Source organism: Cibotium barometz, chromosome 23 (assembly GCF_041138505.1).
Source record: "Cibotium barometz isolate CiBa-2024 chromosome 23, ASM4113850v1, whole genome shotgun sequence".
NCBI classification, from domain to species: domain Eukaryota; kingdom Viridiplantae; phylum Streptophyta; class Polypodiopsida; order Cyatheales; family Cibotiaceae; genus Cibotium; species Cibotium barometz.
The window spans coordinates 20,659,902-20,686,742 of NC_141068.1; the positions used below are offsets into that span (position 1 = coordinate 20,659,902).

The window sequence follows — 26,841 nt, forward strand, 5'->3', positions numbered from 1 at the left end:
GAGCTTCCTGCAGCTCCAATGTGACATGCGAGGGATCGACCGTAGTAAAACAACCTTAGGCTTAACTAAACTTCACTTAGAAACACTTAAGAGAAAGAGAATGGTTTCAATGCAAATGCAATGCAGCTATATTAAATGCGATGGTTACAATGAGATCTATGCTTGTCCTAAATGAGTATCCTTCTCGGGAAGACAGAGAGTTGCTGAGTGATGATGACGACTGAATGTTCCTTTCTCCAATGCTGAGGTCCACCCTTGAGATGCTGGCTTTCCTCTATTTAGGAGGCAGGAGGATGGCTGACTGCTATCTATGACTGTATGCTACCTATGAATGATGTCCTTGCTCCTCAGGCTGGAAATGCTGAGAAGAAGAAGATGCCTGAATGAATGATGCTCTTTTGCTTTATATATGAGATGCTGCTGCTGGTCGGGCAGAACACTGCTATCGGCCTGTTTGACTGGATCCTCCATGACTCATAAATGCCAAAAAAGCTTCTTAATCTGCTGTCGGCTGGTTCCACAGGCCCTGACCTGATGTGCTGATTGTCCTAAATGCCTGGGAATGCTTTATGAACTGCTGTAGGTGCTGTAACAACTGGATTAATACTTGAATGCCATGCTTATTGCCATGAATGCTCTGCAAAATGCTTATGAATGCTAAGAATGCCATGTCACCTATACACCAACTGGATGTGCACGTGACATCCAACGAAGGAGCTTTTTCTTTATGCTCATGAGCATAGGGGCAAACTACAGGGCAGGTGTAATGTCTATCCCAACCTGGCATCCAAGATATTTGGCAGTGTGTCCTCTCTCAATCCATGTAAAGCCAACATCTATGCCCCACTCAATCCTCTCAAGGTCACTGACCCAAAATCCGATAGACTTATGCCAATTTATAAAGGCCCCTGCTGCCAGACAACTCTTCCAAGGTAGTGCGAAATGAGCAAAAGATGCCTCAAGAAATATCGCTGTATAATCAGCCAGCTCAGAGTCCAAAAGCTCCTCCTTTGTGCATAGAGGCAATCTCAATCCAGATACAAAAGTGGAGAGCAGGAAAATGCTCAAAGTTTCTGCAACAACAATGAGATACAACAGGAGCTATGGGGCAGCACTGCCATATGGAGCGAGAGATCTGGAAGTGCTCACCCCGACCTTCACAAGCAAACACAGTGCTGTGAGCCTCCCAATAAAGGCAAGAGACACATCTGATCCAATCTTGAGAAAATCCCATGCGTGCAAGAGTACCCTATGAGAAGTCCCAATCCACCCTATCATAGGCTTTCTTGAAATCAAGTAGCAAGATTGCCAAGGGCTGATTATTTACCTTGGCCCACTCTACCGCCTCCCAAAAGGAAAAGATGTAAACCTCAAGTGAGGTCTCCATCAGCTCCCCGTACCTGAGCGCTACGCACCATGTGCCTTCACTGTCTGCCCCTCTGCGCGCTGCACATCACGTGCCTTCACTGCCCACTCCCGCTGCCCTCGGCCCTCCCTGCTGATTAGCTGCCCCTGCCTCTGCTGCCCTTGTTTCCTCCCCGCCTCTGTTGCCCCCGCTCCTCTGCTGCCCCCGTTTCCTCCCCGCCTTCCTGCTGCCCTCGCTTTTCTTCTCTCCCAACCAAAACAACCACACACCCCCCCCCCCCCCCCCTTTTCCCGCTTAGTTGCCCCTGCCCCTTCTGCCCTCGCCTCCTCCCCGCATCTGCTGCCCCCACTTCCCTGCTGCCCCCGCTTTCCTTTGTTGCCTGGTCTCTCTTCTGCCCCCACCCTCTTCGCTGCCATTTGCTTCCCTTCCTGCTCTTCCCTCTGTCTCCCTTCTCTTCGCTGCCCTTCCTCCGTCTCGCTCAAGAATGGATTATTCTTTAAAAGGTTTCAAGTCGGCCTTTCTTTCCGTTTAGCATCATGGCTAATCAAACCCCTCCGGTCGGGTGAACCATCTAGTTTGCACAAGACGAGCTTGAGACCCTCTTCACCAAAATTGAGGAGGACTCCAAGGCGACAGTCATTGGAAAAATCTTTGGCCCGTGATTGGGTACTAGTGGCATTGCCTTCCGACTCCGCACTCCATTTTAAAGACATAAGGCTACTTGGGAGAGGATTCTTCCAAGTAGACTTTGATGCAGAGGAGGCAGCCTCAGAAGTTCTCAAAGGCAGTCCCTTCCCTTTGGGCCCAAGAAAGATTTTCTTCCTACCCTACACTAGCTACTTCAATCTCGTCGAAGAAGACCGGAACCGTTACCCTATCACACTCAAATTCCTAGGTCTTCCTCATGCTTATTGGCCATTGTTGGGGAGGCCATAGGGGCAGCCTTTGGGCTGGTCCTGTAGGTGCCCACCATCCCAGGTTTTCCCATTTCTGCAGTTAGTCACTACCTCGGCTGATGTTGTTCCCAAGGTTATGGTGTTGGCTTGTGCTAGTGAGTCCTTTGAGGATTTTGTGCTGTTTCTGGGACCTAATGGTCCCTTGAAGCAACGTGTGGAGACATTAGGCAGACCTGACCAGTGTCTGGTCTATCACCAGATGAGCCACTTTGCGCAGGATTGCCCTAGGGCTAGGGGTCATAGGAGGTGGTGCAAATGTGCTCCCCAAGCGACACAACCTATTGCTACACCTCGGCCAACCTTTCACTGAGTGGCGGGTCATCTCCCATGGCTGCCCTCTAGGTGGGAACGGTGGGGCACACGATGAGGCCCTTCCCAAAGACAACGTATACAATGATGATGTATTGGGTCAAGAGTGATGAGTTTGCAGAGTCATCCTCACAGAAGGATGTTGCATCAGGGCAGAATGACTATTTTGAGTCCTCCTTGCTTGGAATGGACAATAAGTAGGATGCACTTAGTATGGATGCACAGAACATGTTGCCATCTTTTGAGACCTTGTAGGATGTGCAGCAAGATATATGCCACGGTATCCTACAGGGCACCCATGCACTCTCCATGGATGCAGAGACTGTGTAGAGTCCAGGAAAGAGTGAACATGCTGACATTGGACTTTGCTTCATGGATCACCCCATTCTATAGCATTATGAGAGGCAAGGCCAGGCTCCGGCCAAGCGGTTGCTCGGGTCCGGAATCAAAACCTTCTCTTTACCATTAGGATTATCTCATAGAATGTGCAGGGTGTAGGGAGGCTTCCCACGTGCAGTAGGGAGCGCCTTGTTAGCATCAACTCCACCTTGCCATTACAGGTGGACTTATGGATGTGTAGCTTCTGGAGGAGCACAAATTGGATATGTTTCAGTGTGGAAAAATTGGTAATCAAACTTTTTGGTCCTATGCACAAGGGACCAAAGGTGAGGTATGCATTGCAGTGTCAGCATCACTTTTGCCTCATGTTAGTGGCCATGGTGTTATCATACCTGCTAGAGGACAATGGATTATGGTTATGCAAGAGGGAATGAGGCTGGGTATCTTGAATATCCATGTGCCTACTGTATGGAGAGAGAGGATGGCCCTTTGGGGCATCAACACAAAACTGCTACCCCTGGCTGATCATTTGATTGTTGGAGGAGACCTCAGCATGGTTGAGTAGCCATTGGACAAAAAGGGTAATCGTGAGGGTAGAACACATGCCTTGGAGAGAGCCTCTTGGGAGAGATTTATACTTTCCTTCTATGGCAAAGATTGTTGGTGGATAGAGGATGATTTCCAGAGGAGGCCTAACTATTTATCTTACTCATGGCATAACTGTAGAAGCGGGGATGGATGCATCTTTGCACGGTTGGACAGATTTTATGTGGATGACTAGGGCTTGGATAGAGGAGGCTCTATTGCCATCTTGCCAGGTACTACCAAATCAGATCACTGTGCTCGGTTGTCTTGTGCATCAGGGAACTTGGGAGGTAGAAGGGTGTTGGTGTACCCCGTGCTCGCATTCAAGACTCTCTCTATCAGGATGTAGAGACCTCCTTGGAGGTTAGAGAGATTTGGAGGCTTTGTGATCATCGTGACCCATAGGAGAGGCTTGCTTTGGCCTTGGAGAGGACTAGCCAGCACTATCATTCTGTTGCCTTGGTCAAGAAAGGAGACTATCTGGACAAGGAGCGAGCTGTCAGACGCAAGTTGGCTGTGCTTCAAAGGGAACACGAGAAACATCCTGTGTTCTCTTGGATCCCACACCTCTTGTCCACTATTAGAGCTGAGTTACAGGTGGCCATGGATAGGTGGGCTGAGTTTGCATTTCATACTAATCAAGCATTTTGGGCAGATGGGTGGCAGATGCAGCCAACCTTTTTTCTCACCACATGGACCTATGCACACTAGGGAAAGTTTGAGATGCTTGCAGTATTCTCCGGGAGAATTTCATACTGATCCAAATAAGGTGAGGAGTATTGCCTCATATTTTTATTAGACCTTGCTCTTTGCAGAGGCCCACTCTTTGGATAGAGATATTGCCCAACAGAGTCTGGGAGCGCATGCCCATACTTATTCCAAATGATATGTGTGCCTCTTTGGATTCCCCTTTCGAAGGATGAGCTGAGACATGCTTTGCACGCCCTCTCAAAAGGCAAATGCCCAGGGGATGATGGCCTCTCTCCATCCTTCTTTTTGCAGTTTTGGGATTACATTGATGATGATGATGTTACTACTACTCTGCAAAAGAGATGTGGTGTACTGATATGATGCCCCCTTTTATCATAGAGTGTCTTATCCACCTTGTCCCGAAAGGTGGGGACAAGGCCAATATTAGACAGTGGAGGCCCATAACTCTGCTTGGGTTTGCTTACAAAATCTTAGTGAAGGTAGTGAGTATGAGGCTTCAGCTTGTTCTTCAAAGAGTTATTCATGATACACAGAATGACTTCCTCCAAGGAAGGAGTATTTTTGATAACATATTTTCATTCTGGGAAGCTATTGAGTGGGCTAAATCTAGCCAACAATCCCTTGCCATTCTTATTGGTAGTCTTTGAAAATGCTTATAACAGAGTGGATCGGGGACTTCTTGGAAGGCACGATGGCACGGATGGGTTTCTCCTAGGAGTAGATCAGAGGGGTCTCTTGCATGTATAGGGAGGCCCACAACACAATTTTAGCTTTGCGGGGGGCATGGTGAGCACTTCCAGATCTTCTGTTCTGTGAGGCAAGGATGCCCCTCAGCTCCACTACTTTACCTTATAGTAGTGGAGGCTAGGAGCAGGTTTCTCAGAGTTACCCTAGGAGTCTCGGGCCTCAGGTTGCCTCTTCGCACAGAGGAGTTACTAGACTCGGAGTTAGCAGATGATATTGCTATGTTTTTGGAGGCTTTGCAGGCATGCCTCTATGCTTTCCGCACTACTTTGGAGGTGTTATGTTTGGCAGCAGGTCCCTCCATTGATTGGTAGAAATCAGTGGTCTTTGCGAACAGACTGGGGTTTGGATGTGGGGTTTACTTGGATTGAGAGAGGATACACTACCAAATACCTTGGCTATCAGGTTAGCACATTGACATCTCACCTGCACAACAATGGCTCTTGTGCTCATGAGCATTAAAAGCAAACTTCAGCATTGGAGTAGCAAGAAGCTTGATTTGGCCTCTAGAGCCTTGGTAGCTAACTAAGTGTTGTTGGCAATGACTGCTTGGTTTGTCACGTCGTGTTGGGTTTTTCATAAGGGATGCATTTGTCATCTTTGTCGCCTCATTCGGAACTTCCTTTGGTGAGGATTAGATGGCACTGTACACACCAGAGTGACAGTGGCTTGGGATGCCATTATAATGCCTAAGCAAGAGGGAGGATTGAACATCACTGACCTGGAGGTGCAACGTAAGGCTTTACTTTTGTAAGCTAGTAGTGAGGATTTCTTCCCAGGACTGAGCCTTGGAAGGACTTTCTTCTGCAACATTACGAGGTACATTCCGATTAGGGGAGGTGATTGGATTTATAGCCCACGTTTTATCTTCTCGGATGCAAAACACCGGCCACCTTCTTCGCCCTTGTTGGTGAGATCTCTTTTGCGAGCCTGGGATTGCATGAGGAGCTTCTTTGTTCATATTCCTCTATAGTCGGTTGAGGAGGCCTACCGTCAGCCCATTGTGTGGAATGACTTGATCTTGGATGAATTTGGTAGACCTCTTGGAGCAGCCACGCATATCCAGTGGGTCGCTTGGGTGACTCTTCTCCCCTCAGTGTTGGATTGGAAGAGGCACATGAGTCTCACGGAGGATGAATGAGAGAATGCTCCGCACCCAGCACTTGAGAGGCACTAGTCAAAGGATTATGTAGATAAATGCAGCCATACCTAACCACTGGGTCACAGGGAACTTCGCGGAAGGGCCTCATCACTTATGGTTTGGGGTATTTTCAAGGATAGGGATACTTATTCAGGTCATGTACCTTCCTGCTTCCGGTGAGGACGATGTACCGGTCTTTTACTCTATTCAGGATAGATGACTCTTGGAGAGAAGTCTTGAGCAAGACATCATTGAGGGTCGGACGGTCCAGCCAGTGAGAGTCGTGGGTAGGATAGGGAAACACATCTATATTGATCCAGCTCAAGGGATGATTACGGACTCTTGGAGCGCGTGGTTATATGATTGGTGTCCTATCAAATACTTGCACTGGGACCAAGTGAGTGGGAGTGAAGGGATGTTTTTAAACCCATGAAAAGCATGTCCTTCTTTAGTTACACTATGCGGAACACTAAACACTTGGTTCTTGGACAAATCAGAGAGTCCCTACTTCTAGACCAAATTGGGAGGCGTATGGGATCACCCTTGACATTCAAGGAGATTTTTGGTGGAGGTTGTGGCACTCATATAGGGAAATAAACATTTCCTCTTTTATTTGGCTTTCTCTACATGGTGACCTTGCCACCAACCAGTGGAGATTGGTCATTGGTGCTAACCCAGCTTGTTCGAGATGTGCAAGAGCTTCAAACACAGTTTACCATTGCTTATAGGAGTGCAAGGAGGCATAGAGGATTTGGACTGCAATAGCACACCTTTTTGGAAGGATGAGGAGGGATGCCTCCATTTGTTTTGGTGCTAATGTTTGGTTTGCACAGTCGGGCCCGCAAATCAGGTTTGAAGGGAACGACAGAGATATGATCATACCGGGTACCCAGGGAGTGGGTCGGCGGTGTCATCTTCAAGACATGCCAGAGTTAGGCTATGTACCTCCAGCACAAAGATCAGACACTCCAATTCATGAGAGAATGGGATCATGGCATTTTCTTCACTCTCTCATATGGGGCCTTGCTCGCAGCACAAGGCACTCAATTGGTTGAGATTTTCCTCTTGCTTGGCCTGAAATCTCTCTTCTTGTAAAATTTTTTCATACTTAATAGAAGTCTCTTTTCTGGAAAAAAAAAAAAAAAAAAGAGAGGAAAAGATGTTATCAAAGATGCTTCTTCCTTGGAGGAATCCATTCTTTGTGTCATTAATGACTATACACTAGCTGCAATCTCATACTCACTACTTTGGCAAGAATTTTGTATGCAATCCCAAGCAAAGTGATGGGCCTCCACTGGCCGCTAGGTTTCTAACCCACCACCACAAGACAAGAGAGCAAAGATCTAAACACTCTAATAAGTGCTCCTCGTTATGGCTTGAAATTGAGCACTGATCTGCACGGAAAATGCAGCATACATATGCTGCCAAAGAGATTCAAACTCACAACCCCTAGCTCCACGGTCCAGCGCCTTCACTGAATGAGCTACGAGTCCTTCGTGCCATCATATCGCATGCTGCAGCCTGTCATCTTATGTTGGCTAGTCTGCAGAACCCAACACTTCTCCTGTTTGTCCCTCAATTCTGTGGCCGTTGTGTGTGCCTTCTCTGCTTGTTGCGGTTGTAGATGATGATGACGCGGGTTTACTGTAGTCACACTCACACTGTTAGCTTGCCATTAGTTTTACCTGGGTTTATTGTAGGTACATTGGGGAAGTGCTGGAAGGGAATAAGAAATGCCACCCAAAAAAGGGGCTTCAGGAAAGAATGAAAGTGATGGAAAAGATGACAAAGGAGGTGACATTCAAGGATTGCTACTTGAGAAGGACTTGGAGATTGCGACACTGACTGATAAGTTGTTGAGACTTGAGAAAAGGTCCCAATCACTAGCAAATCTTACCGAAAAGCAGCAAATAGCTACAAAAGATATGGAAGAAAATCTCCGAGATGTTATTTCTTGTCTTACAAGGTAACGTTGACACAAGCAGTAAAGCTTGATACTATAGAAGAAGATTTAGTAAGGTATTAAGTGCTGTTATGACTTTTTTATGTCATTAAGCTTATGAATTGATGAATAATGCTATGTCGTTTGCTTTGACAGTGATGTCAAAGCTAAAGAGGCAAAGATTAATGGGTTGGAGCTGGCATTGAGAGATTTGAAAGCGGAAAGCACGAGGGCAATTGATGCTCTTACAAAGGATCTGAATGAGCTAAAGAACACCCATAAGTTTGTTACTGAAGACCTGCGGCTTCAGTTGGCAAATGCACAAGTGCAATTGCGTGATATAGATGATTTTAGGGCCAAGAAGATGGCAATAGAGCAAGAGATTGCAGGGTAAGCTGTTTGCCTTGTAGAAGCTTGTATGGTTCTACCTTGCTTAGTGCTGCATTGCTAATTTAAAAACTTTTCTCCTTTGTTGATTTTAGATTGAAAGAGACACTAGAGAAGGAGAAAAAAGAGCATCAAGACGCTATGAGTGATGTTGAAAGGGCGGCATTGCAAGAGAAGGAAAGGCTTAGAAAAGAGATGGCAGTCCGTATAGAGGAAACTAAGATGCAAATGCTGCAACAGATGGATGAGCAGCTTCATGCTGTAATTTCTGATTTCTAATAAATAACTTGTGCCTAAATAGTTCAGAATTTTTCAAACATAAAAAATAAGATATGCATGCCAGCCGATTCCCCGCCATCATATTGGTCGCTCATGGGCAATGTCCTCCATTCAAGTCCCTACAGGTCGATGGGTAGGGGATTGTGTAACGAGTTGCCTAATCATGAAGTTTCTATGGGTAATTTGAATTTTTGAAATTGGGTTTTGTATTGAACAGAAAACAAAGAGAACAATGGTAGAGAATGAGCAGCTAGGCAAGGAATTGGGCTACCACATAAGGCAAACCGAACTGCTTTTACAAAAGAATGAGAGACTTGTGCAGGAAAACCTCGAGTTGCATCGGCAAGTGTTGTTAGCAAAGGAGGTTAGTTCACGAGTCTATGACCTCTTAGAACCTGCCTTAAGAACCTCTTAGATTTCTCTTGTTGGGATTGGGTTTCTTTTCTTTCTTATGTTGATTTCACAAGTCAGTTTTTTCAACTTTTAAATCATTTACTGAAAGACTACATGCATATATGTGAAATCTGGATACATATATGCAGAGGATTGGTCTCACGCCTATGCCCTGGACAGGGCGAAGGCGGAGTGGGGCTGGACACAGAGACAGGTCACCCTCTTTTTGGAGAGACTCCGCACCCGGACAGACAGTGATTATTCTCCCTCCAAGCCGGCGCCCAAGACTCACAGAGTGGAGGGTAGATCATCCGGGCCGGCTGAGAGGGGTGAGCCAGTGGAGGCTGCTTCACTTGCCATAGCTCATCCATGAGGATCCTCTCATGGAACATCCAGGGTCTCGGTGGACATCGCTGCTACATTGGTCGGGGCAGACTTCGTCAGGAGATCCAGAGGGCTCTCGTTGGAGGACCCATAGATATCCTTTTCATCCAGGAGCACCACCTTTCTGCCGGGCGTACCCGCACCTGCGGGAAGATCTTGCCAGGCAGGAGTCACACTTTTTGGTCACCGGCATATGGCTCCCAGGGGAACCAGGGTGGAGTATGCATCTCAGTCAGCGAGCAGCTTCTATCCGAGGTTGTGGACTCTGGCATTCTGGTCCAGGGTCGTGCGCAGTGGATCATCCTTCGGGTTGGGGAAGACCGCATTGGCTTCCTCAACTTCTACGCCCCTAATGGGGCGACCGGGAGAGCCGAGTTCTGGAGCACCATTAGGCAGTCCCTCCCCTTGGCAGACCACTGGTGCCTCGGAGGGGATTGCAACATGCTGGAGGATGCAGAGGACAGGATGGGGGGCAGCCAGGAGACCATTCATGGGCCGGAGCTCGCTGCCTGGGAGGAACTAGTGCTACAGGTGAGAGGCCAGGATCCGTGGACTCTCCCGGAGTTTGGCAGGTTGCAGGGGAGTCTATCTTTCTCGCGCTCGGATAGACGGGCCACAGGAGTTAACCTTTCCCGCATCGACAGGTTTTACATTGATGAGTGGGCCTGTGATAGAGGTGGCACAGTGGGCATACTTGCAGGCTCCTCGTTTTCAGACCACTTTCCAGTGCTTCTCCAGATCGAGGACCCCACGAGAGGAGAGCAGGGCCAGAGCGTCCGGATTCCAGATTGTCTCATAGAGGAGCCCGAGATTGCGATCAGAGTTGAGCAGGTCTGGCAGGAGCTGCAGTTCAGGAGAGGATCGGCAGCCAGCGATCTTGCCAGTGGCTTGCAGGAGATCAGCCAGATGCTCAGACAGGCTGCCTTGGACCGGCTGGAGGCCTTCAGAAGCAGGAGAGGAGCCTACGGAGGAGTCTAGCGTCCCTCCAGAGACTCCAGGAGAGGGATCCTACGAGCCCTTGGATCTCAGAGCAGATGGAGTCAGCTCGCACTGAGATCAGATCCATCGAGGAGAGGAGGGTGGAGTTCCGATTCCATGCTCGGGCGTCTTTTTGGACACAGGCTGGAGACAGAGTGACTCGAGATTTCTTTGAGGCGACAGGGCCTCGCTTCAGACGAGAGGGTCTCAGGCGTCTTCGGCAGGCTGATGGCCAGGTTGTGGTGGATCCCCCCAGGGTTCGGGCTATAGCCACAGATTTTTACAGGGATCTTCTCTCTGCTGAGCCAGCAGATGACAGGGTGAGAGAGGCTCGGGAGGCAGTCTGGAGCTTCACGAGACCGGTTGTGCCGGCCCATTTGCAGCACTCCCTTCTCTCCCCCTTCTCGGATACGGAACTGGAGGAGGCTCTTCAGGCATTACCTCGGGGCAAATGCCCTGGAGAGGACGGTCTTTCGGTGGCTTTCTTCCAGAGGTACTGGGGCCTCTTACATAGGGGCTTCAGAGTGGCATTCCAGGAGATTATGGAGTCAGGAGTCATGCCGGACAGCATGGCAGAGGGGTTGATCCACTTGATCCCCAAAGAGGGAGGAGACAGACTGGAGATTAGACAGTGGCGACCGATCACCTTGCTAGGCACGGCCTACAAGGTCCTAGCTAAGGCGATCAGCAGGCGGCTTCAGCCTCACCTTCCGGACATCATCCACTCCACGCAGACAGGCTTCATCCAGGATAGGAGCATTCTGGATAACATTTTCTCTTTCTGGGAGGCTACGGCTCTGGCTAGATTTCGACAGGAGGATCTGGCAGTGCTCCTTCTCGACTTCGAGAAGGCATATGATCGGGTGGACTGGGCCTTCTTGGAAGGCACTATGGAGAGGATGGGCTTCCCCCCTCAGTGGATCCGTGGGGTCTCTGCACTCTACACATCGGCTCATAGCCAGGTGCTGATACAGGGCGTGCGCGGAGAGAGGTTCCAGCTCTCGCACTCGGTGCGGCAGGGGTGCCCCTTGGCGCCCTTTCTTTTTCTTTTTGTGGCGGAGGCCATGAGCACTTTTTTGACGGCACAGGATACAGGTTTGCGGGGCCTCCAGCTTCCCATCCGCACCTCGGAGGAGCTCCTAGACTCGGAGTTTGCGGATGACACTGCTGTCTATCTTCAGGGGGGTGAGGAGAACCTCCGCCGCTTCGCCTTAGCCATGGACAGGTTTTGCAGAGCTTCGGGCGCTTTGATCAACTGGCACAAGTCGTGTGGGTTGTGGGTCAGCTCTATGCCCCCCCCGACTTGGAGGCCAGTTGACGGTTTTCAGTGGCTGCCCCCCGGCACTACAGTGCGTTATTTGGGATGCTATGTGGGCATTGACATATCTCCGGAGCAGCAGATAGCCCCCCTTCTTCTGAGCATTCGGAAGAAGCTTCTGTATTGGAGTACCGCTCGTTTATCTCTGGCTGGCCGAGTAGTTGTGGCCAACCAGGTTCTGCTTGCTACTATGTGGTACATCACTTCTTGCTGGGCCTTCTCTCGGGCGTGCATTGGCTAGGTGCAGAGGCTCATCGGGAACTTTCTTTGGTCCGGTGGCGACGGGCGGCCCGCCAGGGCCAAGGTGGCATGGGCGGTGATTACTCAGCCGAGGGAGAGAGGCGGCCTGGGCATTGTTGATCCTATTTGCCAAAGCCGAGCATTGCTTGGCAAGCTGGTAGTTCGTGGCCTCCTGCCAGGCGCGCTGAGCCGTGGAAGGAGTTTCTTGTTTCCAGGATGCTCAGCCGCACCCCTTCTCTTAGCGGCCCCTGGACCCCCAGCATCAGGTGGATCTTTACAGAGCAGCGATCCAGAGGAGTGGGCCTTGGCTTCGAGGAGCGTTTTGCAGCTAGCCTTCTGAGGGCCTGGTCGCATCTGAGGCCGTCACTCTTCCAGACTCCCCCGGGCACCGATGAGGAGCGCCTGAGGCAGCCTTTGATCTGGAACCCCTTGATTCGTCTCCCCAGTGGCCATATGGTTGGATCGCGGTCTCACGTGTCGTGGGGCCCGCTGAGCTCTGGCCCAGCCCAGTCCCTAGACGACTGGATAGGTTTTCAGCAGCTGCCTCTAGAGGCTCAGGAGAGGAGACTCAGTGGGATGAGGGGCAGAGAGTTGATGAGACATGACATTGAGGCGGCCATCCCCCGGGAGTGGCGGACCCCAGTACAGGACCCTTCACCTCCACAGTGGATGGGTGTCTTTACTCGGCATGAGATCCTTCTAGCGGTCTGCGGCACAGCGGAGAGAGTCGCCCCACTCACTTACGAGGTGGGAGAGGGTGGCCAGCTTCAGAGGACACGACTAGATTTGGATGGGTTCCAGGGATGTATTCTTCAGAGGGTGCGGGTGGTCGGCTTTCATCAGAGACAGTGGCATGTAGACCCCTCACCGGCCTCGATAGGGGAGGACTGTTCTTGGAGATTATGGGCTTGGGACAGCAGGCCTCTTATTCGCCTTCAGTGGGATCCATGTGAGTGGTTTTGGCGAGATCCCTACTTGGCCCCTACCAGCCCAGGCATTCCCTTTTTTCAGTACACAGCGAGGCTGGGGCGGCGGATTCAGAGACACAGGATAGCGAGCACCCCGGCGGCGGCCGAGCATTGGCGGCGACAGGGGCTCTCCCCTGCCTTTCTTAGGGACTTCTGGCAGCGCCTTTGGGCCAGCTTCCGGCCCCGGAAGGTGACGCTGTTTCTCTGGCTCACAGCGCATAGAGGACTGGCTGTGGGGGCTTGGCTAGCTTTCGGCAGTCACCCAGGGTCCTGCCCTCGGTGCGGCCATGCACAGGAGTCGCAGCGGCACTGCTTATGGGATTGCCCACATGCACAGCAGGTCTGGCAGCGCGCTCTCAGGATGGTTTTTGCAGGCTCACCAGGTGAGATGCTGGTGACGTGGGGTGCGGTGGCTTGGGCCATGGACAGCGGCCCGGCCCTTGGATATGAGGACGTCCCTGGCAGTGCGACCATCCAGGTCTCTGACAGGGTGATGGTGGTGGTTCCGACGCCAGATTTCTCTTCGGCAGCCCCTCAGGAGGGGGTCGGGCACAGATGGGAGTTGATCAGCAGCATGACGGCTTGGCACATTTGGAGAGCCCGATGCAGGGAGGCCATTGACCGCCAGGCGACTCCACCGGCGGAGGTCATACAGGCCCTCTGGGTGGACATCATTCATACCTTGAGAGGACACTGGGGGAAACTCCAGGGCAACTCGGACCACATGAGAGGGCGCCGCAAGGCTTTCCTCCGCACTTGGCAGCCTGGCCCTTTCCTCACCGCGAGGGGCGAGGATGTCACTTGGCACTACAGGCCTCCAGTTTGGCTTTTCTCACCTCCCACATGTACTATTAGGTAGCCCCCCCCAGAGAGCGGCCAGCCACCACGGGGGTGGAGCTCAGGAGTTCACTGTGTTTTTATCCCTCCTTGCGAGGTGAGCTTTGTAGCCTTATGGCGTTTTCTCATTAACTAATAGAAGGATCTTTTTTCCGGGAAAAATATATATATATATATATATATATATATGTGTGTGTGTGTGTGTGAAATCTGTGCTATAACTTTTCCAAAAAAAATCTTTTCATTGAACACCACTGGCATGGTTGGTGAGATCATGGGTGATATGCGGCCAGTGGGATGACAGGCTGTGTGACAGCCATTCTAGAGACTAGCATAGTTATAACGCCAGCTCATTTAGTTGGGTTCACACTATAGAGAACCCCAGTATGTATTTGGTTGAGTACCTTTTCATATTGTATGTACTCTTATCTTTGTATATGGTGTGTTGAGTGTTGTGTGAAGAAGAAGAAGAAGAAGAAGAAGAAGATTTTCAGCCTCCAACCTTGTGTGTTCTCTTTTAGAGTTTTGTGAGTGTGTGTGTGCTTGCAAGAGCTCAAGCTCTCTTCTCCCCTGCATCTTTTCAAATGACTCTATGGAAAAAAACCATTGCTAGTGGAGCTGGTCAGGAATGTGGTAATGCCAAATGATTTGTGAAAAAGGAGGGGGGCACAAAAAAGAAAGAAAGAAATAAAGTTTTATTAACGTCTACAGAAGACCTCAAGGGTGCAAATGTAGCACAAAGTATCCATGAGAGGGAGAGGAGAGGAGAGTGTAGTTCAAGTACCATGCCCGTGCATCCTTCTAGACCCAGGTAGGAGACAATGTTATGTGGGATTTCTTTGAGACCACATGCCCTCACCACCATCGAGATGGGGTTGGCAAGTTGCGGAGTCCAGATGGAACAATTGAGTCAAATCCCCTTTAGGTGCAGGCCATTGCCACATATTTCTATAGAGAGCTTCTCTCGGTCGGTCCCCTTACCCCTGAAATTGAGGTAACGAGAGAGAGAATGTGGCGGTACTCTCGAGGTGGTCTCCCCTGGACTACAGAGATTTTTGAGCTCTTCCTTCTCGAGAGAGGATACGAGTGAGGCCCTGCCTCGTGCAGGCAAGTGCCCCGGAGTGGACAGAATCCTGGTTTCCCTCTTCCTTTGTCACTAGGACCTCATGGAGGACTCATAGAAGATGGCTTTCGGGCTGCCTTAAATGAGATCATGATCACTGGCTTCATGCCAGAGGGGCTTTTGGAGAGGATCATCCACTTGATTCCCAAGGAAGGTGGTGACTTTGGAGATAAGACAGTTGCGCCCCATTACCCTCCTTGGCAGCGCCTACAAAATCCTCGCCAAAGCCATCACCCGCCTGCAACCTCACCTCTCAGATCTGACTCATGGTACTCAGACAAGCTTCATCCAGGATAGGAGCATCTTGGATAACATCTTCACTTTTTGGGAGGTGAAACAGCCCACTTTCGTTAGGAGGATTTGGCAGTGTTGCTCCTGGACTTTGAGAAAGCCTACGACAGAGTGGATTGGTCTTTCCTCGAGGGCACCATGCTTTGAATGGGATTCCCGGGTGGATGGATCCGGGGAGTCTCAGCACTATATTCCGCTGCCCACAGTCAGGTCCTCATTTAGGGGGGCAAAGGGGACAGGTTCCCGATTTCCAGATCAGTCCGTTAGGGGTGCTCCCTCGCCCCCTTCATCTTCCTCTTTGTTGCTAAGGTGATGAGGATTTTCTTTCGTCTCCCCATCTCCTCACGTGAGGAGCTTCTAGACTCCGAGTTAGCAGATGATACCGCCGCCTACCTCTTGGGAGAGGAGGGGAAGCCTCAGAGATTCACGCAGGTTTCTACTTGATGGCATGAGGTGTCATGCACATGCTAATCCCACTGCTATAATCCCTGAATTTCAGCAAGATAAAGAATAGATTATGGAGCTACAGCAACTGTCATAGGCACGGAAGACATGGTTGAGGACTAGGGTTCCTGTCGGCCAGCAAATAAAGGATTTATCAGATGGTGTCACATGCAGGGGAATTATTTCATGTCCAAGGAACTGCCGATAGCAGGTCAGCCAATTCACATGCTCTTCAAGGGCTTATAAGAGGCAGTCGCTTGGCTTATTATTGATTATTTGACACTCCTTGGTGTTGATTGCTTGACTGATTTACTTGTGAGTACATTGGCTGAATGTACAACCTGTTCTTTGACCTTATTGAATGAGGTGTGACATCACTACTTACCTCAAGGGAAGATTCCTAAGCTAAGGGACTGTTCCCACACTTAACTTCGATTTCCGAACATGACATGGGTATCAAAGCTTTAGGTTTAGCAATGCTAAAAACTGATGGTGTCCCAGATGAAGGTGCACAGTCCAAGGAGAGTAATGCAGCATGTGTCAAGACCCCCAAAGCTGTAAGCACCCGAACAACGTGGTATGCTTACAACTAATATTTTCGTTTATTTTTTGGTTATTTTACACGTAAAATAAATGAATAAAGAGCTAACTTCAAATAAACTCAATGCCGAAATTAATTACAGCACATGTGCATGAGATAACAACACATATTGGGAGTAAAGTTGAGAGAAATATGATGGAGCCAGATTGAGGGTTGAAAATGGGCAACCCCTCCCAAATGGGATATTTCTGCTCAGCCCAAGTACCTTAGGACTGAGCTCAGTTACAATCAACCTGAGAGTGAAGAAGAAGTAATCTTCACACTCACACACCATGCAAAAGTCTATGCCAATGGACACACAAAAAAAACTAGCAAGTTTGCAAATGCATTTTCTTACAATACATGGGAATCTGCATCAAATTTGGAGTGGAATTGGAGATAGGGCAAGGTTTTCAGTGAAAAGGTTGCCAGGAAGGGAAGGATGACAGGTTTGGGAGTCCATGAGGAGACAAAGGGATGATAACACTCATCCAGGATCAGAAGTTGGAATCCCGTCATCAAGTTTTGCAAAAGGGGATGTCATGTGCATGCACATGGACATGCTAATCCCTGAATTGCAGCAAGATAAAGACCAGATTATGGAGCTACAGCAACTGTCACAAGAAGGGAAGACATAGTTGAGGACTAGGGTTCTTGTCGGCCAATAGATAAAGGATTTATCAGATGGTGTCCAAGGAAACTATTTCATGTCCAAGGAACTGGCCGACAAGCAGGTTGCAAACAAACCCCATCTCCACCCGCGCGCCCCCCCCCACCCCCCCCCCCCCCCCGCGGGCGGTCGTGGTTCATCCCCCCTCCTCTCCCCCTCTTCATAGGCCTGTGTTATCTCCCCCTCGTCTCCTCCCTTTGTTTCGGGCAGTCCCCCCCCCCCCCCCATATCATGGGGGCACCGTTTGACTATGGCCTCCTCATATGCCTTCCTGTTGTGAGGCCGGGGAGTTCTTGGAGATCGTGGCGCCACTCGGCGTTTGTGTGGTCTTCCACCATACTCAAGGCAGTGGAGCAGTGATCCTCTCTTTTCCTCTTAGTGTCAGCCCCAAGAGTGGTATTGCGAGTCAGCCTCCTATGCCATTCACTCCCAAGCGGTCTCCTTAGCTCAACAACTAGGAGATAGCCGCCTAGTTGACATTGTCACCCACTTTTGGGGCCTGGCCTGCATGTAGTTAGGAGGCTGCTACCTCCCATGTTAGGATGGAGACACTGACGCCCCGAGCTTGATGATATTGTTATGTATTCGTCCATGTGGTGGCAGTCATTGTTCCCTTCATGCCCTTCCTCCGCTCCCTTTATTGCGAGACGGATGGAGCACAGAGTAGGCATAAAAAGCGGAGTGGAGCTTTATGGCAGGGATCACTTCGCCTGCATCCGGCCCGGGTCAGACTGTGATTATTCTAGACCAACCTGAAGTGTGTAGAAGTGTCAGATGCCTGCTTTTTATGAGTTGTAAATGGGTTTGAAGACTACAGGAGAGAGGATGTGTGGGTTATCCCATATGCACATGGGTGTGAAGGTGTCCTTGAACTCGTATAAAAACCCACCTTTTGCAATGGAAGATAAGGCATCATCTTCGTTTGGTTCAATCACTTGTCTCTCTCAATTGTGCATTTATTATTCATTTCATACGTTTCCTTAATTGTTCGGCATCAAGGTTTTCTATAGATGTAGCAAGTTCTGGCAATCCTGATGAGGAGCGGAGGGATTCCATCACCCCCTCCCTCCCCATATCCACTCTCTTCTCCTTCCTCTGGGCTTAATAAGTTTGAAAGACCATTGCAATTTTCTCACCCCTCTTAGGCAAGCCTAGCTTTCTTGTGCACCACCTTGACGCCATCTACCATTCCTCCCAGCCACATCTACTTGTCATCTTCTTCTTGCTGCTATCTCGTGTGCTTTAACGAGCCAGCCATGTCTCTCTGGAGCGTTCCTTGCTGCAGTGAATGGAATAGAATAGAAGGTAACACTCTCTTCCTCCTATGGCTTCAGGAATCCCAACACCTTAAGGGGCACGCCTATCCCAGAAAAAACCCCAACCACAAGCGATGATACTCATCTAAAAATGTACTAGTGATCCAGTGGTTAGGTATAGTTGCATCAATTTGTGATGATACTCATCTAGAAATGCACCAAGATGAGCTTAGGAGCTTACTCGCAGATTTTGATAAAGAAGGCAAGACCACACTCATTGGAAAGATTTTTCGGGTCTCATCCTTCATGCTCTTAGGCTAGGGATCGGATCCTAGCGGAACTTTCCACAAAGCTTGTCTCGTATCTTGCTGATGCTTGCTTGCTTGGAAGGGGCTTCTTCCAAGCAGATTTCGATTTGGCAAAGGCAACCTCACACACTCTCAAGAGCAACTGTTTCCTCTCGACCCAAGGAAACTATTCTTCTTCTGATATCAGTGGAACTTCAACCCGGTGCTAGAGGACGACAACTTTTGTCCTATCTTTCTTTCTTTCTTTTTTTTTGGGGGGGGAGAGAGAGAGAGAGAGAGAGAGAGAGAGATCCTTCTATTAGTTACCAAGAAAACCAGTCGTGCTGGCTAAGTACAAGCTCAGCTCCATGGAAGGGAGCGATAATCAAGAAAACTACAAAAAAGAGGGAACAGTGCTCCTCCCCCAGCTGGCCACTTTGGGTGGAGAGAACTAGCTCATACAGTTTTGGGAGGGTGGGGGGAAACAACCACATAGGTGGTCTATAACGCCAAGTGGACTCACTGCCCCTATCTACGAGGAAAGGACCGTGATGCCAAATCCGCAGAAAGGCCTTGCAGCGCTTCACCCAATGTCCACGGAGGGTATGAATGATATCGAGCCACAGATACTCAGGATGGACTCCACTAGTGGGGTGAGGGTGCCTTCAATGGCCTTGCTACAACGAGCTCTCCAAATATGCCACATAGCAATACTGCAACAAATCTCTCATCTCTAATAGGAATTGGGAGTCCAATGATCTGTAGCGGGAGCTAGAACTAGAATTGCGAAGATACAACTGTGAGACACCTGTAAGGCAAGGCCGCCCCCATCCTCTTCATATGCAATGACGGCCTCAGCCTCAGTGGCCCAAGCAACTATGCCCCAAGTAACTATGTGGAGGAGAGCTTGGTTCGTGAAAATGCAGAGGATCCTCTGCCAAACCTGGTGAGCCTTCACGCAGTCCCAAAGGAAATGGCGTTGGGACTCTTGAAGATGGCCGCACCTCGAACAAGCTGTTGGCCTACGTCGGATGGTGGCCAGCCAAGTGCCAACTTCCAGGCTCCAATGTACCAACTACCACAGAAAGAGAGTGATATGTCACGGCCGAAAACTATCCCACGACGTCTTCCAAAAAACTAAGAGAAACTATGGAGAGGCCCTAAGTTTTCAAGTGCCCTGCTACTTGCAGGAGTGCCCTCAATCACGGTCTGAATCTAGATCCACAAATCAAGTGGAGCTTTATTAGCACCTAATCCTCATCTAAACATGCTTATGCACTAAGCTACTCCTTGTATCTTAAGCCTATTTCAAGTGCCCTGCTACTTGCAGGAGTGCCCTCGATCACGGTCTGAATCTAGATCCACAAATCAAGTGGAGCTTTATTAGCACCTAATCCTCATCTAAACATGCTTGTGCACTAAGCTACTCCTTGTATCTTAAGCCTATTTAAGAGGCATCACATCAATGAATCAAGTGTGTGTTTATTCTCATTGTCACTCTCTCACTGACAATGGTGCCTGAATTGATCGCGGGTAAAAATTGCTCGCTAACAAAAATGCATACCCTGCCCTAGATCCCGGATGAGTCAAAAGCATGGGACCAAAAGGTGTGACTCCTGCTTGAAGAATCTTCTTGCAATGGCGGGTAAAACCCCCGGATAAATTATGCTCTTGGAGGAAGAGAGTGTCGATAGGTCTGCCAACTACCACTTTGTGAAGCTGCTCTCTAAGGATCTCATGCCTTTGCAAACACTGTGGTCCTCCCAAATCTTAAATGTTCCATGAGACAATCCGAATAACTAAGAACGGTGGGAGGCGAAATTGTTGGAACTACCCTCCACTCAAAGAGTATTGGGCATGGGTTTAGATGGAGAGAATAATCACAATTTGTCTTGGGGCATAGCCTCACCTGGTGGGAACAAATCCTTCCCTCCATGTGGAGCCATTCTCTCTCGGCCTTAGAATATGCATACTCTTGGCTCCATCTGTCACACTGAAGGTGTCTATAGGAGGAAGGGAGGAGTACTTCCATCAAAACATGAAGAAATGCAAAGAGAAGCACCTCCAGGTTGGAGGACACCAGCTCCCCTCTCGAGTCCTCCTAGCCAGAGCCACCCATCTAAAAGTGAGTGAGCATGTCGGTGATGCGCAGATTCTGCAGGTGATGTGAGAACTCTATTGCCTACTCATGAATGGCGGCATAGACTCTGTGCTCCAGCTCGTCCTCAGCGTCGTACTCAAAGGGAAGGAGGAGATCATTGGGCCACTCTCAAAGGTGGAAGGTCTGGAGTGATGCAGAACCACATAGATACGGATGGGGCCACCATCTCCTTGAAGATGCCCACTCCATCGATGGGTAGACATCGAAAGAAGTTGTAGTCTACTGGCTGCCCCCACAAAACTCGAGGGGGGCCGCCTGGCGACACTTGAGGGAGAGCATGCGCCGGAGAGATAGCGATGGTCATCAAAACGGTGGATCAAGTGGCAAACCTAGCTAGTCTGCTGCGTCCTTTCCACGTCAGGCATGGCCGACAAGCAACTAGCATGCTGAGGTGAGGAAGATGGGGGGAGAGGGGATTCCGAGATGAAGCCAAGGAGGGAGGGAATGAAGAGGCCAAAGGGGGGAGAAGAGATCAAGGGAGGCGGAGGAAGAAAGGGGAGGGGGAGGCTGGGGCTAAGAGGACGGGTTATGCTAGCGGGGACTCTGTTGAGTCAACGGACCTCACGGGAACTTGGAGACCTGGTGAGGGATCGCGACGAGGTAACGATCCTCCAGACAGGGGGGTAGGCACCGGGTCTCCGTGAAGGGACTAAGGAGGGCCCATCATCGTTGGGGGGTTGTTGCGATAAGTTCTCATAACGGTTCTCTGACATAACCATATCCCCCTAGGCCCACTAGGAGGCTAGCGAGCTAGCGGCGCCGCTTTGTTTCGGAAGCGGTTCTGTCTCGAACTGGCAGCTTGCCACTCTCCTCCACCAGGGTTCTCTAGGGTTCTCTGGGGCTGGAGCTTGATGCTCTAAATCTTGGGGGCACTGATCTCCCCCTTCCCCTTGATGAGGAGCTATGCTAGGAGCAAGGGAGGACCATTGGTGGCGCTCTCGTGGACTGACGGTAGGGACAAGCTCTAGCCAGGTGTCCTATTTGACGGCAAATAAAGCACTGTCCAAGCAGGTAAAATTAGAGCTCCATGGAGGCACGAAAGCGAAATGACATGAGAAACTATCTCTAGAGAGGCTATGCAGATGCGAATAGAAGGAATCCCTGCCATCCGATCTAGAACTAAAGTGGCGGTGGGCAAGGGATTCCATCACTCTCGCGATAACTTCACCTATCACCAAGAGAAGGGGAAGATATTCCTTCATGAGGTTAAGAAAGAAAATTGGCGGTTGGGGGGGATTCCATCTCTCCCAATAACTCCACCTATCACCCCGGGAGAAGGGGAAGATATTCCTTCCTGAGGCCAGGAAATCAAATTGTAAACAGGAAAGCCTGAGATGCCAGCCAGGGGATCAAAAGCTCGGTCGAAGTCATGCTACCACCTCTCAAAGAAGGCTTGAGCTGTATGCAGTGCTACAAGGCTCATTTGCATGACTTTGTCCGATGCTACAAGTGAATCAAACTCAACCTAGTAGTATCCTCGCCCTAAACGATGAATATCAGTGATCTCTCCTGGCTCTCCAATGAGGCTAGCCTGCAAAAGATCCCTGAGATGTCCAAGCACCAGCTTGCATACCAATGTGGAGGCCTCAAGGGGCCAAAGGAGAGAGGAGGCAGCAGAAGAAAAGTGACTAACGGTAGCAGGGCAGAAGGAGCGGTGGAAGGGAGGCCAGATGGCGGGGAGAGAAGAGGGCATAGTCTAAGGTGGAAGAACAAACGGAGGCAGGGTGGAAAGAAGCTGAAGGCTTAAGCAATGTCCAGGGGGAAATGGGGAAGGAAAGCAAGAGAAAGAGGGGGGTGGGGGGTTGGGGGCACTGGCTAAGACGAGGGGATGGGGAAGGCACACAAATGCAAGCAAGGGGGGCTCCATCTCAAGTGTGCGTTCACTGCGTTGATATACAATACTACTATTTAACTTGACTGTTAACCACAACTCAATAAGTGCTCGAAGTGGGACAATTATCGCTCGCTGAAGCTCTCACGTTCCCCCCCTGCTCGCGCTGCTGCCTGCGCACACTCCCCCCCTTCTCGCCCACGCGTCTGCTCCCCCCCCCGCCTACCCTCACGCAAGCTCCCCCCCCTCCGCCTGGCTTTCTTGCGCGCCCCAGCGCGCCCGCCCCCTACTCCTCGCCTTCACGCCCCCCCTCCCTTCATCAGCGCCCCGCCCCCCCTCCACCAGCCGTCGCCCTCTCTTCCCCCCCACCCCCCCCTCTGCACGCTGCTTCCGCCCCCCCCTAGGTTTTTTTCTGTCCTCGCCGCCTTATCCCCCCTCCCCTTCTTTCTGTGTTTTTTTTCGTCCCCTAGGGTTTTTTTTGCCTTCCGCCTTCCCCCTCCGCCCTTTGTGTGCAGCTCGGTTCTTGCAGGACTCTCCGCATTCGCTCTGCCTTCGACATAGCTTCAAACTTTGGTGGAGGCTCCTCCCGCCCCACCTCCCCTCACCCGCCTCTGAGGATACCCCCATCAAGCTTTCTCTTTCGCCAGAAGAGGAAGCGAGCCTCGCCGCAGAGGTGGAACGCCCCCAGGCACATTCCACCATCTGCCGTATAGTCGGCACTCGCCCCAGCAGAGGGGAGATCCGGGATCTTCTCCAGGCCTGCCTTCTTGCAGATGTGGGCAAGATCTTGGACGTTCAGCTACTGGGCCGTAGACACTACCAGATCGAGTTCGAGACAGCCCAGAGCGTGGCTAAGGTCCTTGCCATGAGTCCCCTTGACATCAGGGGCACTCGGGCATTCTTTAGACCTTGGCAGCATGGCTTTGACCCAGCAACAGCCGAGCAGGGAGAGCGCCTTTTCCATGTTATAGTTTGCTTCCCTGGGCTCCGCCGTGAGTACCTCCCGCTCCTTTCTAGGCTAGGAGCATTGGTGGGTTCGGTGCTTGAGGCTGGCCCCACAGCAGCTTCAGTGGTGGCCAGAGCAGCTGGACTACCCTCGGTCAGAGTTTTGGTTCCTGACATCTCCTCCCTTCCGAAGGTCATTCAGCTACCTAGGATAGGGGGGGGGGTGGATTGATCAGAGAGTGGAGTTTTTGGGGCTCCCGAACCAGTGCTTTATTTGCAGGCAGGTCGGCCACCTGGCCAAGGCCTGCCCTCGGAGGAGACCCAGACCTTCACCGCAGCAGCAGGCCCCCGATGGCCCGCCCACAGATGCGGCTCGGCAGGCACCCTCCGGGACACCTGCTCAGCCCACAGAGACCTCGGAGTGGCAGCCTGGTCAGGGGCGCCGTCGAGGGAGACAGCCCCAGCAGCACGCCCAGAGATCGATGCAGCAGCAGCCACAGGCTCAGCATCACTGGGTTCCCGTGAGGAACAGCTTTGCTCCCCTACAGGAGGAGACCCCAGCGCCAACTGAGGACCAGGAGATGCCAGCACCCCCTCCTTCGCCCCCACCCCCCCCCCCCGGTCCCCCCCTCCCGCCTTGCTTCCACCTTCACCTCCTCCCGTCCCCGCTCCAGTTTTGGCAGCGGCTCCTTCTCCACCCCCTCCTCCCCCCCCGCTCGCCTCAGCTCCCCGGGAGGCCCTGGCAGTTCCCTGGCGCTCACCTCCAGTTCGGCGGACACTGAGCACCGACATTGCTCGAGCACCGCAGAGGAGACTTACCATTCCGATTCGGGCTTCACGGATATCCTCTATCCGCAGTCGGCTGAGTCGTCTCAACACTAGACAGCGCTGGGAGGCTTTTGATTATTCCTTCACACGGCTTTTTGGAGCAAAGGGCCCCCATGAGCCAGCACCCATCAGAGTGCATGTAGTGATGCCTCCGACCCGAGGGGAGGAGGCACTTGATTCAGCGGTGGCCTTCTCATTCCCTCTCTGTGGCCCTAGCAACCAGGAGTGGACTATGGATCTCGCTCTTAGCACTTTGAAGACTCAGGCAGTTGAGTTTTCCCACCATGTGAGCGATCTGGAGGTGATAGATGTGATAGGCCGACTGTGGGAGTTGGCTCATTTTTTCTTTGATCCCGGGAGTGTTGATGCCTCCGGGATTCGACAATTGGTGGTTCGCATAGTGGCAGACTTAGCACGCGACCCTGGATATGTGTGCATACACGAGGTTGCTCTATCTGAGCGGGAGGCAGTCGCCATGGGACACAGCCACTAGCGCTTGGTCCGAGATTCTTGCAGCACACCAGGTGGGCAGATTTGTAGCCGCTCGGATGGGGACTATTCTCCATCCAAGCCGCTTGCGAAGGCCCGCTGTACGGCTAAGACAGCATCCACCTCAGCAAGTCATCCATGAGGATCATCTCATGGAATGTACAGGGCCTTGGCGGCGCACACTATATACGTTACCATGGTTGCTTGAGGCAGGAGCTTCAGAGATGCCTGGTTGGGGGCAGTATTGACATTTTGATGATGCAGGAGCACCATTTGGGTGAGAGCAGGATCCGGAGATACGGTTCGGTGATGCCTGGTAGATGGGACACCTTTTGGTCTGTAGGGTTTGGCCCCGGGTGGGCAGGGAGGAGTATGTATGGTCATTGCGGATGTATGGCGGCAGGCCATTGTGGATCGTGGGATCATTGTGCCTGGTAGAGCACAGTATGTCATTATGAGGATGCATGATGCGCTCTTTGGTGTGCTCAATGTCTATGCGCCCAACCATGCTAGTGCCAGAGCAGAATTTTGGACCCAGGTTACGGATGCATTGCCAGAGACCGCACATTGGTGTGTCGGGGGAGACTTCAACATGCTTGAGGACCCGGCCGATAGGGTGGGAGGCAGTCATGTTACAGTGCACGGCACGGAGCTTGCAGCTTGGGAGCGATTTTGCATGACACTAAGGATCACTGATGCATGGCAGCATGAGGCTTTCTCCCGCTCTCAGGACAATCTTAGTTTCTCTCGGTCGGATCGCCGGCAAGGAGGGACTAATCTATCACAGATTGATCGCTTCTATGTGGGCGACAGGTTAGGGGAGTGAGGGGGCTCCGTTGGCATTCTCGTTGGCACCTCTTTTTCAGACCATGCGCTAGTTATTTTGACACTTGAGGAGAGGACACAGGAGACCAGCTTGCAGTTGAGGATCCCAGAGAGGATACTTACAGATCCTAGTCTCGCTGAGGACATTGAGAGGATATGGCATGATAGCCAGAGCTCTGACCAGGATGCAGCAGGCCAGTGTGCCCAGGGACTCATCGAGCTCAGCTCTTTTTTGCACGCTGCAGCCTTGACACGGCTGGGAGAGACACGCGAGCAGGAGCGGCGGTTGAGACGCAGCCTTGCTTCGCTTCAGCGCCTTCAGGAGCAGCAGCCTACATGTGAGTGGGTGGCGTCCCAGCTGAGCCAGGCACGCCAGGAGGTTAGAGAGGCAGAGGAGCAGAGGCATGAGTTTTACTATCACCACCAGGCCTCTCAGTGGACGCAGCATGGTGACAGAGTGTCTGGGGAGTTTTTTGAGATTACTGGACCTCGCCATGCTCGAGTAGGAGTCCGCGAGCTCAGGAGGCAGGACGGATCGGTAGCCACTGAGCCCGAGGAGATCAAAGCCATTGCCACTGAGTTCTATAGAGAGCTGCTTTCAGCGGAGCCAGCCACTGAGGCTCGGGATGCTTGCAGACAGACTGTGTGGGCCCATGTGCAGAGGAGGGTCACAGATCGTATGCGTACAGTTCTGGGTGAGCCTCTTTCAAAGGTTGAGCTTGCTGAGGCCTTGAGAGTCCTTCCGCGCCACAGTTGCCCTGGGGAGGACGAATTGACGCCTGCCTTTTTTATGCGCTATTGGGACCTTTTGGGGCCAGGCCTCCGCGGCTTTCAGTATGTTTTGGACACTGGGTGATGCCATAGAGCTTTTCAGAGGGCTTGATCTTTCTTATCCCCAAGGGGGAGGGAGTATCAGATGATATTCGGCATTGGAGACCCATTCCGATCCTCAATACTGTCTACAAGGTCTTAGCAAAGGCCTTGAGTTTGAGGATCCAGCCCTTCCTGGGGGAGTTGATTCATGCTACCCAGACAGGATTCATCAAGGAGCGTAGTATCCTTGACAACATTTTCACCTTCTGGGAGGCGACGGCCCGAGCTAGATTTCTCGGTGAGGACCTAGTCGTGATGCTTTTCGATTTTGTTCTCGATTTTGAGAAGGCATACGATCGAGTCGATTGGAGTTCTTAGAGGGCACGATGCTTCACCTAGGCTTTGAGCCAGTTTGGATTCG

General features: G+C 51.2%; 1 protein-coding gene across 5 annotated transcripts in view; it reads left to right on the plus strand.

Annotated features, from left to right (window-relative positions):
• LOC147625727 (uncharacterized) overlaps positions 1–26,841 on the plus strand; it is a 64,461-nt gene that overhangs the window by 6,190 nt on the left and 31,430 nt on the right. For 4 of the 5 annotated variants that reach the window (XR_015268716.1, XR_015268715.1, XR_015268718.1 and 1 more), the window contains exons 1-4: positions 1,536–8,117; positions 8,250–8,483; positions 8,576–8,741; positions 8,977–9,123. Coding sequence is in view for 1 of the 5 variants with exons in the window: in XM_086817256.1 (XP_086673382.1) it covers positions 7,885–8,117; positions 8,250–8,483; positions 8,576–8,741; positions 8,977–9,123 (780 nt within the window). In the remaining 4 variants the exon portion in view is untranslated. Of the gene's footprint in view, positions 1–1,535; positions 8,118–8,249; positions 8,484–8,575; positions 8,742–8,976; positions 9,124–26,841 lie in introns of those variants that run through there. The other variant, XR_015268717.1, reaches the window with a different exon arrangement.